The following is a 12,101-nucleotide window of genomic DNA, read 5'->3' as shown; positions in this document are numbered from 1 at the left end:
AGTCTGCAGCAATATTTTAGATGGTTGGGAATTGTAATAATTTCAGATGCGATTAAAAACCAAAATCACTAAATGGAAAACCAAGCAGCGACTAAAGACTTAGATATCCTGGGATGACCCAGACCAGATTCTGATTAAAACCCAATGAGGTCTGAAAAAAAGTTTATTTGAAAGTTCGGCTTTCCCCAAAATAATCAGTTTGGGGGGAAATACTTTTACTTGGTAAAAATGAAATGTGCCTCATCTTTGTGCATACAAATACTTAATTCTTCCTTCTTTCCATGATCCATTTTTTGGATTTTAGAGGTTTCTTCCTCGTGCTTCCTCTTCCTCCTGACCTCCGAGCGGTCGGGCAGCACTCCTGTCCTCCTGGGGAACAACCAACGCTCACAGTTCTTCTTTAGCATTCGCTTTTCTCGGTCGATCCATCCCGAAAAAGGAGGACGAGCGTCCATGAACATCTCTTTCTCTCTTCACAAAGGCGGAAAAGGAAGAGACGCAGTTTCCGATGAAGTGGTCGGCCTGGCCTAAGATGTACAGGTCCGTTTGGGCCCAATCCGGATGCAGACTCACCACCTTCACCTGCAGGAGCCACAGGAAGAGGCGTGGTTAAGAAGCTGACAGGAAGTCAGCAGAAGTGTTCAATCCCAGGGGAGCTCACCTTTCCCTCGAAGAGCTTCTCGATGTCCTCCCTGTGCGCGACGGAGTCCGTGGCGATGTAGACGGAGCGGGCGGAGATCTTCTTCACCCACAGCTTGACGGCCCTGCGGATCTCTGCCAGGTCCGGGAGGCACATGGTCATGGTGAGGGGGAGGGCCGTCTGCCGGCTGTAGCCGACGCACTGAGGGGACGCCATGAAGTGAGGGCCGGCGTCGCCGCTCTCCAGCAGCCGGCAGGCATTTTGCTGTCAGGGATGAGGAAGATCAAAGTTCTTTGAGTCAGGAAGAAAAAAACATTCATTTTTTGTTTTAAATATTAGATTCCTCGTTTGTTTAGCCTTATTTTAACCCAAGAAATCAAGAGAACATTAATGCTTGGTGACTGGGTGAAGTGACTTCAACAATGTTCTGGGTTCAGCAGAAAACAGCATCCATAAAAGACAAATGTTTATGCATTTAAAAAAAAAAAAAAAGTTAAAAAAAAAGAGCCAAACTTGACCCATTGGGATGTCCAGGATTGCTTTTATTATTTATTGTTTATAAACAAGATTCCCAGTGTTTTCTTGTTCTATGGGGATTTTATTAACATGTAGGTGGAATAACATTTATTTTATTTATTTTTTTCACTTTATGTATATTGTATTTTTATATTTTTAAGCACTTGGAGCTTAAAAATTTCTCTTGTGTAGTAACTATTTACATTTTATATCAATGAAGGTAACTGATTGCTTGAAGACCTTTTAAAACTTTTTTTCCCTATAATTTTCTAATATTTTATCTTTAAATCAGTTTTTAGGCAGTCCTTAATGTCCATCTGTTTAGTAAAACCCCAGCCTCTTTTTATTTATAGTTTTATTAAATTACACAATAATTCCACAATGAATCTGAAACTGTCCAATAAACTTAATTCTGAGTAGAAAATATTTTAATCTTTTTACTTTTTACTACAAAAGTTCTGATCAAACTGGTTATATATATATAACCAAAACCAAACATCTAAAAGACAAAATAATGTAAAAATCCAAAAACAAATCAATGTGAAGATTGTTGGAAAAAAAAAGAAGGCGAAGCTCCACTAAACTAAACCAAAAACATAAATCCTGAATTAGGATTTCACCTTAAAACAGGGATTTGATTTTTTTCTTAAATAGAAAATTTGTATCTGAAAGGCCAAACTTCAAGATTTTTGTTTAATAGCTGTTGTCTTTTGTTTCTGCAGACCTTTTGAGAAGCTTGGATGAAGCTTAAATTTCCGTTTGGAGGGTTGGTCTCACCCAGTCTGAGCCGATTCTCAGGTGAATGCCCAGGTACGGGCGGGTCAGCATGGCGGCGATGTGCTCCTCCCCCTCCGTCACCATCCTGTCAGACCACACCACCAGGCGCTGCAGGCCCACGTGCTCCTCCATCACCGGGAACTGAGCTGGGGCTCCAGGCAGCGCCAGCACCGGGTGCTCAGAGGGGGGGAACCTGAGGACCTCGCGTATTAAACTATTAGCCAGAACATCCAGAAATCAAAGCCGTGATCGAGCACTCACTTCTTCATCCACTGCAGCTGGTGGTAAGAACTGAAGGAAAGGCCTCCAAACAAAACAGACTTGTCAAAATTCACACCAACGTAATCCCAAAAAGGTCCAAACGGGTTCCCATCCTGTGAAAGAATCAGAACAAGGAGTTCAGGCCTGTCTGATCCTCTGCCAGCAGGGGGCAGCACTTAAACCCTCAGCCCTTTGATTCTAAACCCAACAATTTATTCTGCTTCTGACCTTCATGGGACACGACTTCTTGTCGGCACTTCTCTGAGCAGCCGTCTCAAAGCAGTAGGCCCTCCTCTGACCCGGGGGCCAGTGCGTGGGGGCCAGCTTCTCCATGAAGTCCTCCAAACTGACCACACGGTGATAAGCAGACAGGGCGTCCAGCTGGAAAAACTCGCTGTAGGGAACATGCACCTGACCACGGGGAAATCCGCCATCATCATTCAACCTTTACCTCACCCCCCACCTCCCCAAAAAGACACCATTTGTGTCCGTTTTTGCAAAAACCAACTGACGCCAACTTTCATTTCTGTTTACGGGATTTTCACAGTATTTTCCTTCTGCTGCTGCTGAGGTTCCAAACCCTGACGGCACTCACGTTGGTGTACGGGGGGATGTGGTGGCGGTACACAATCCAGGGGGGTACGGCCAGAGTTCGGTTCAACATCTTTGCAAAAGCCAGAGATCCCAGGAAGTGATCGGCCTGGTTTCCAAACCGGCCTGAAAGGCAAGAATATCCATTTTATGAGACTGAATTATGCGTCAGAAATTCCATCACGAGTCTCGAATCCCTAAAAGTCTTTGGTGCGGGACAATCCAGCATCCTGGATTTTAAAGTAATTCAGACACGTGCTTACTACTTTATTATTTTCAAACATCAAATATGACGTCACCCATTTACTAAGGTAAAAACCTAATAAATATGAACATTTTACAAAGACTATTTCTGAAGCCACTGTGCTTTAATGAAAATAGGTTTTACATACTTTCTTCAAATGAACATTTGTTCAAATGCGATGGATAGTGGTTTCTATTCACCAATCTGGTGAGCATTGATGCACTCTAGGGATGCAAAGATACTCTTCCATCACGATACGATGTTTGGGTCACGGTTTTGTTTCAGTTCGATACATGATTTGTGTTTCAGAGCAACAAAAAAATTCTGGAATATGCTTTTTTTTTGCTAATAGGCAAGTAACACTTAGGAAAAACCTTTCAGTTGGCTAATAAAGAACTTGGTGTAATTTAATAAAACAATAAATAATTCATCCTTTTTAAATTTTGCACACTTTTAACACTTTAAATTGTAAATCTAAGGCTATGCAGAAGAGAAGCAAAGCTACACTTTACCCACAATTCACTTCAATGGCGTGAAGTACATTCAGGTTTACAGAGATTCCCTAATGCAAACTACTAGTTTGTCACAGAAACGTCTGGGAAATTTCCAGGGCCTGGGATTTGGGAATTGTAGATTCGGACACCGCCCAAAAATGGCAAACGCTCTCAAGTGCACTCAGTAGTGAGGAACTTTGGACAAATTTTAGCTTGCATTCCAGTTTTTTGACCAAACTTCCCCCAACATGTTAGGTAATTAACTAGTAAGGGGAAAGGCAAAAATCATAAACACTAATCTTATTGGTTCATAAACGCTTGTTGTGATTTTTCTACAACTTAAAGTGAAGGCTTGAAAACTGAGTTGAGGTTATTTTGGTCACTTATTTCAGGTAAACTGATGCAAAACATCTGAACCTGAGCCGTAAACGTGCGTTCAGGTGTTACTTAAAGTTCTTCATACACAAATAAAAACTGATTAACACAGACAACCTTCAAGTTGTTTTATACTGAAAGAAACATGTTTACAAGTTTAACTTAGTTCTCTATTAAAATACGTATTTTATCCAACAAATCTGATCCAGTAGGAGTTGCCTGAACAGTCGGGAAGAGATTAAACAGTTTTAACTTTTATTTGGTTTACATGTCCTCCCGGTTAAAATGCAAAGTTATTCCTGATCTAAAGCGTCTCCGAAAAAACACATCCGGGTCTTCGTTTCACAGAACTCGCAACTTAAAAGCGACTAAAGTTTGGCCTTCGTCGGCTTCGCTACATTGCGAACCGAGTGTTCAGCCTGAAAAAGTTACCCATGCAGGGGCAGTACAGGACGTAGCCATTCTCATCCCAGTGCAGTCCCTCCGTTACACTTAGACAAGCCTGAAAGAGAAGGGAAGGCAGCAAACTGAGCACAGAAAGAGTCGTGATTGATCCTTGTTTGAGCGCCATTACGGCTCATTTTTCTTCTTCTACAGTGAGCTTTAAGTGACGCAGACTAGAGGGTTTGCTGCCACGTAGCGTTGGGGATGCGGTACTGCGGATTCTTTTCCTGTATTTTTAAAGTTATTTTAATATACCTATTATTAACAAAAAGAAAAAAACTTGAATTATTGGAGAACTTTCTTTGATAACATTAGGATTCTCACATTAAAAATAATTCTTTCTGCCAGAAAAGACCTGAAATTGATTAATGTATACAATTAATGCACAGCTTTTGCATTTCCTCAGCATTAAAATATTTATTTTTATTGTTTTATTTGATTTTTTAAGCCTAAATGGATAATTTATTTCAATTTATGTACTTGATTCATTGACACTTTTTTAAAAGAACATTTTCTTTTTCTTTTAAAAAAGCGAAAAAGCTGCAATGATTCACATGGACTAAAATGAGTTACTAGTAAATAAGAAATTATACGTTTACTTTCTCCTTCTGAAATAGCATCTTACTTGTTGAGTTTTCCCCTAAATGGTAAAGACTTTGTAAATGGAAGGATTTCCTTAGTTAAATCTTAAAAGAGGGTGTGTTAGGATTTGATTATTTAAGGATATTTAGAGAAAAACGTTTCCTAGAAGTAAAGTTGGTTAAAAAAGTTGGTAGTTATGTTTTATAATAAATGCTTGAATTGTTCAATTTTTTGTAGTAATTGTATATAATGAAAAAAGTTTAAATATGTTGATTATATATAATAATACAATAGTTACTGACAAGTTTTTAATCCAAAATATAGAAAGAATCAGCTGCACATTAATCTTAACAGAGAAAATAGTGTTGAGTCAGGCAGATTTTTGTTTATTGTATATCTTAGCTAACTTATCATTGATCAGCTTCTATACAATTTTGTCATGTTTCGAATTATCAAATTTAATTTAACCTTTGACAAACATCTTGTAGGATTTTCAGTGTCTATTAAAAAAATGTTTCTGCTCAGTTACAGATTTTCTTGAACAAATTTAGAAAATGCTTTTTAATATAATAGGAATATTCAATGAAAATATTCACTTTCTTATAAATATATGGATTTGAATTTCAATTAATCAATCAATCATAGTTCCAGTATTGCTCACTGTTTTTGTTGCACCGATAATGTTAGTTTGGGGTTGTAAGGGGCCGTAAGTTAGTGGGAGAGTATTAACAAAGGAATGATGGGAAATGACAACGATTATGCCATTTTAAGCATGAAAGGGAACACTTCAAATAGATTTAAAGATGATCGGCGAGGGTCTTTAGAATTGGTCCTAAAGCTGACAGGCAGCCAGAGACTTTGTGTGATTTGTGTCACGTGTTCACAGGGTTCTGTTGACCTCCTTCAGTTCGCTTCTGCAAGTAAACCTGGATCCCGGATCTCAAACTGATCCACATCCGAGTTCAGGTGAGCTTTCACACCTCCCAAACTAGAGTGGACTACTTTAGGAAACAAAGCCCAGTGCAGATCAAACCTTTCCGACAGTCGGAATGACTGAGAGCCCAAGCAGGTCAGAGGCATTTGGGACGGTAATTCCCTCCAGCTGATTTTCACAGCTTTGTCAACAGTGACGACCCTCAGACAGACTTTTTCAGAACAAACTATGACTAATTGTCAGCAGATTTTTCTCTCCAAGTGACCAAAAAGACAGAAATCCTTGGCATTGGATCCTGGATTTTGTTTATTAATCAATTAAATAAGTCAGTTGGAAGATAACAACCTGAGTCAGTGGATGTGGACATGTGCGTCCAACATGCTCCCGCAACGTGTGTGTGCGTCGGCATGGCAACATGTGTGCTTCGTTTGAATCAGCTGATAATTGCTTAAATATGTCACATTAAAGAGATCCCGAGCAGCAAGTCGTCTGCATATAATTTGTTCCTAACTTTTCCAAATCAAAGAGGAGAATAAACCAACCCAAAGCAGCGAGGAGGAAAACATTTGTTTGCTTTATTTAAGGTGGACGTTGAGGCTTTCCTCTGCTGCTTTGAAGGACGGCAGAGCTTTTGCAAACTCCAACAGTCACTCTCGTTTTCTCGACAGCTGGCTGCTCTTTCCTTCTTTTCCTGTGTCGCTCTGTGTGTCTGCTCCTCCCCCATCCCTTCAACACACACTGTTTTTCATTGTTAGCGATGACAGCCACGATAACAATGCAGAGTATGAGAAAGAGGTGGGGGGCAAAGACACTTTTTCAGGTGAATGAGTTGCATGGGAGAGAAAAGCAGGCGGATGAAGCATGAGGATGCATTCCTGCTCTTTGTTTCTGACTCTTGTGCTTTGATCTGCAAACCTGCTGCTGCTGCTGCTGCGGGGCTGCAGCAGAGGAGCAGGCCGCCGCTGTGCCTGTGGCCTTTCGCAGGGGGAAAAATAAGCCAGTCAACCTGCAAACCGTCCGCCTCTTGTTGATCTTTCCTGTGTCGTTCCTGACAACCGGCTTTCAGCCGTGACTCGGTGTCGATTCACTGTTTCAGCAGCAGGAAACCTGATGCATCTGCTGCTGATTCACACAAAATCTGCGTTTTCATGGTCATGTTTTTTGCCCAACAGGTTGATTTCCAATCATGAAAACTTTTAATATGGTACAACAAACATGTAAACATGTTGGACAATAAGTAATTTTCATGAAAGGAACAAAAAAAAATACATGAAAATAAAAAAAAAGACAGATCAGCAAAGAGAACCAACAAAACTTTATTTCAGGCTGGATTTTCCTCTTTTCTGGGGAAAAAAGTGAGAAAATACAAACTCACTTAGAATACAAGTCAAACTTTTAAAGAAATATGGATTAAATGACTGTTTTAGTTTTTCTCTGTTTCAGCAGCAATCCTCAGTTTTTGCAGATCAATAGAATAAACAACTGGAGATTATTTTATTTTATTAAACATTTAAAGATTTCCATGTTCAGCCCAAAACGTCAACCAAAAGGTATTTAGTTTTACCATCATCAGACTGAGGTTACAAAAAATGAAACATTAAATTGTATATTGTTTTAAAATCTGGGATCATGTGACGTATTTGTGAACAATTAAATCCTAAACGTCTGGTAGAAAGGATGAATAATATCTGCTACAAATAAAAAGACATTTTTTAAATCTAAAAAAATAATTAAAGTTTTTGTCAAAACTTCAAAAATTACAGTTTGATAAACCGGATTCAAAGAAATCTTAAAAAATACGTTTTTTAAAGGGGATTACGCACAAAATTTAATTTAAAATCAAATGTATTTTCTTGCAGATTTTTGTCTTTTAAAGATTTAAAATCATCCAAAAAGATCCAAATAAAATAAAAAGTTACACATGTTCTTAAATAATAAAAAAAAAACATTTAAGAAAAGGGAATTTGACATGAATGCCCCTCAGCTTAAATCTTTATATAATTATGGAAATGTTAACTGCTTTAAAATAAATAAAAATAAAACAAACCAAATGGGACCTTTTTTTTGTCTAGTAAAAATGTTTTTTTAAACAAAAAATGAGAATATTCACATTTAGAAAGAAGCCAATATAATTTTACTAAAAAGGTTATTTTTGAATGAAGTGTTTTTCTTTACAAATATATAAAAAAAAAGATAAATTAGTTCTTAATTTAAATGAGATGATGCTTTTCCTTAAACTTTCTATTTCTAAGAAAAGAAATGCATGAGAAACACATTAAGGCCTAAATGTAAACATTTATTGTTTCAGATAAAAAAAAGCTGTTCAAATCTTTGCTGACATCAAGACTAAGTTCATGGGAAACAAGAAAATCAAACTAAGAAAAAAGAAAGTTCATGAACCCAATTTGGTTTCATTTAATCCATTAATCCTTGATATAATCCACTGTTTTTCATCTGTTGTGCAGAAGCAAACAGAATTTCACCTAATTGGCATGAAAAACATTTGCCATTGCCAGAATATCAGCTCTGCGTTCATCCAAACAGACCCAGGTTTTACATGATGTGAAAAATCATAAAATGCTGTTTTCTTCGTGTTTATTTGGTTTTCATTCGACACACTTTGATAAGAAGGATTACATTTTTTGTGAACAACCTAAAGAGGTTTTTACATTGTTCTTGGAACAATCATGAATTCTGCAAGCAGAGTTCTGTCAGTAAAATATCATAGAATACCTAGTATAATAATAATACCTTTTTGTCACTGGTACAATGAAATTTTGGTCAGTATATCAATTATGGTACAAAATTTACTAAATCACTGAAATTTAAATTAAAAATTGCATCAGTCATTAAATACAAGAATATACAATTAACAGGAATGTTAAAATTGTCAAAACCAAAAGCTGAAACATACTTAAAAAACCTCTTTGAGATAAAATGAAGTTTTTGTTTTACTACTTTATTCATTAATAGAACTTTTTAAGTATAATGTGCTTCAAACGGGCAACCAACCAAGAGAAGTCAACGTAAGAGACACGGGATCTCTTGTTTTGAGAACTCAGGCTGCAGCGTTTTGGATAAACTTTTAAAGACCCACTCCGATGAAAATTGTGTTTTTGGAGTTTTTGACATGTTCTTGTGGCATTTTTTCTGATCATGGAGGATGTGTATTAAGGAATTTAAGATTAAAACTGCATTTCTGAGTATTTTTTTACTCAAATCGTTGTGATTCGGGAGCAGATGGAAACTACGCCACATCACAGTCGCCCTGCTCTGCTCCATTCTGATGCATCTGCAGACAAATAGATCCACAAGCGTCTTTGTTTTCCTCGTCTGAACTGGAATCTGGATCCAAACTGTACGGCTGGATTGGCCTGATATTGCTAGCTAGTTTTGTTGTTCCGGTAGTGTTTGGTTAGGGTTGTGAGGAGCTGTAAGCTAGTGGGAGAGTGTTAACAGAGAGCTCCGTTATGAGTGACGAGAGGAGGTTAACGGTCCCAGCCCACTTCAGAGGTGAATTTCTAATGAGCTACTGCCGCTCTGCAGAAACTATGTCCTAGAAAAACGACATAAGTCATAAGTAAAAGACCACTGGTACTTTTACAATAGATCAAGAAATGATCGGAGTGGGAATTTTAAAGCCATTTGAAGCAACCAGATGATTAGAAATCAGCATAAAATAATCTTGAAGTAACAAATACATGAACTGTTTCCACTGATACTCTCTGAGACCAAAATCTTGTGATTTTCCAAGAGTCAATAAGCAAAAATTGCTTCAAGGTTCCTCCTGAGAGGTTTTCCTCTGCAGACCAGAGTCTGTAGACTAATACCAACCCCAACATCAAAATCCTCAGACCTTCACGTCTCTGCGACATGCTAGTCTAGTAAACTGATAAGTTTCACCTGGCTTAACAGATAAATAGACCAGAGCATCATCAGCATAACATGAAACATGATGATGAAATAGAAAAACCAAAAAGCTCCACTTTGGAGAGACTTTTGTTAAAGCAGAGGGGAGAGAATCATCTGATGCCTTGTGAAAAGCTTGAGGTGGATGTGATCAGATGTTTCAGAAAAAGAATTATTTTCTTTTTTTTTGAAGAATGAATCTTGTTCTCGGGCGTCCCTTGAGCCGCCTGTATGACATGGCTGCTAAGCTCCACCCATTTGCTTATCAACCTGCTGCAGGCCGCTAATGTTGGGTGCTGCCTTACCCCACCTCGTTGCAGACCCCCCTGCTGCCTTTTATTATCCAGAATTTATCACACGCCGTCTGCTCTCGGATTGCATCACCCCTACAGGAAGTAACCTTCAAGCCTGCGACTCTGAGTTTCAGTCTCAGGGATTTTTCTGGGTTTTTTTGTGTCCATAGAACCACAAAGGTCGGCAGATCTTTTCCACAAAAAAACCTTCACCTATAAAAAAACAAAACAAAAAACTGACGAGGCCTTTCTCTGCATCCAAGAGCTGTTTTTTCCCCCTCTGAGCTGTTTATTACCCACCTCTGCTAATGTAAACACACCATCTGTTTAAAACCAAGCCCATGAAAAAGCTGTCATTTCCTACCACAGCAGATCTCACCAAGTCGGTCTGGGGAAAATGCGCTCCAGATGTGAGCAAATTGTCACCAGTTTTAATTGACAGAGTCCTCATTGATGCTGGAGCTCTCGGATTGTTTGGATGACAATAAAAATGGCTTCCAGGGCTCCCAGTCATGAGAAGAACAAAGCGCATCCTCGGTGGTGTTTCCACGCGACATCTGCTCCGTACAAGAACAACAACTGGTTGAAAATGATTGAATGTTAGTTTTAAATTAAAAAAAAGAAATGCAGAAATATAAAATAGATTCATGGAAAAAACATTTATATGTCTAATACTGACATTTTAACCTTTTTAGATGAAATTGGGAACAAAAAAGATCTATCCTTTATCAAATAAAACACAAAAGAAGTTTAAAAAGAAAACTATTTGTTTTGTTCATTCCTGTGAAACCAAAGCAAACTCAAAGTAAAATGAAAAACAAAAATTACTTGAAGTCATAATTTCTTGTTTATCAGGCTTTCAAATCTAAAACAGAAGATCTTCGATGAAGTTTTTTAGAGCAGTTTGAGGAGATTCAAAGGTTTCGGAACAAACTTGATTTTCATCCACCTGGACTTCATGCATTTGGATTTTTGCCTACATGTCGGAACTGTGCTCCCTAAATTTTAAAAAGGATAATTACAAAAAAATATTTCTTAAACTACCTAGAAAATTAGCAAATTAAACGAAAAAATTTATTCAACAATTTGCACACAAAAAACTTCCCAATAATTTCTTTCACAATGACATGAAACATACAGATCTAATGACAAAAGAAAAATAGACGTACAGCACAACAGTTACAATGTTCTGCTCCATCAACCTTCTCACAATAAAGCAAAAATCTTTCTAAAAAATGGCAAAAGGCTAACACTTTTACTTCCTCTCTACAGCTGGTTTGAAACAGGTAATCGTGAAATCTCCGTATGCAGGTGAGTTCACCAGGTAAAAAAAGAAAACATTAAAAGCACGTTCACTTCTCATAGCCCAACCTTGACTTTAGCCTTCCACCTGTTAACGTAAGTTTCAGTGTTTTTGGCTTTTTTTGGGCATTTCCATTTTAGAAAAATGGTAAATTGTACCCAGAGAAAAACCAAAATCACATTTATAAACTAGACTGTTTTTACATTAGTATGACTGAGGGACATTAGAACACACCTCTGTGATCATCATTTGTTTTATTTACTTATTAATATTATTATTAATAGCAATATTTATGGTGTTGTGGTCCCTTTTGACCCATGTGCATTAGCTTTAAGAAAAGGACTATTACGCTTTTATCTTTGAGTTACAAAACTTGAACATAAAAAAAATAAAAAGCAGCATAAATCAGAACAAAATCCTTAGATTTGCCAGGCACAAGAAGATATAACTAATTCATTTTTTTGAGATAAAGATTGCTGACAAAGTCCAAAATGCTTGAAATGATAAACAAATTCATTTGTGGTATTTTTTAATCCTTGTGCTATCCTAGGCACTTTAACTTTGGGAGTTGGGTCATCTAGACCCACTAGACAGTGCCCTGAACCTTTTTTCTTCAATGATTTGTGATCTTCACTGGTGTCCATGGATTACATGAAATCTTTCCACCTTTATCCACCTTTGTTATGGTAGGGAGAACACGTCAATGTGAGGGTGGGGTCATCTAAGGTAGCACAAGGG

At 37.7% G+C, this 12,101-nt stretch overlaps 1 protein-coding gene across 1 annotated transcript; it reads right to left on the bottom strand.

Annotated features, from left to right (window-relative positions):
- Nucleotides 1-387: 387 nt before the first annotated feature.
- pofut1 (protein O-fucosyltransferase 1) lies at nucleotides 388-4,469 on the bottom strand. Its single transcript, NM_001104906.1, is given in 7 exon segments — nucleotides 388-582; nucleotides 662-904; nucleotides 1,934-2,126; nucleotides 2,195-2,307; nucleotides 2,423-2,605; nucleotides 2,790-2,911; nucleotides 4,331-4,469. Coding segments are annotated over 7 exon segments (1,188 nt in total).
- Nucleotides 4,470-12,101: the final 7,632 nt, after the last annotated feature.

This window comes from Oryzias latipes, chromosome 7 (genome assembly GCF_053564925.1).
Source record: "Oryzias latipes strain Hd-rR chromosome 7, Olatipes_Hd-rR_3.1".
Lineage (NCBI taxonomy): Eukaryota > Metazoa > Chordata > Actinopteri > Beloniformes > Adrianichthyidae > Oryzias > Oryzias latipes.
The sequence above is the reverse complement of the archived record's forward strand: the minus strand, read 5'-3'. Positions and strand labels throughout refer to the sequence as shown.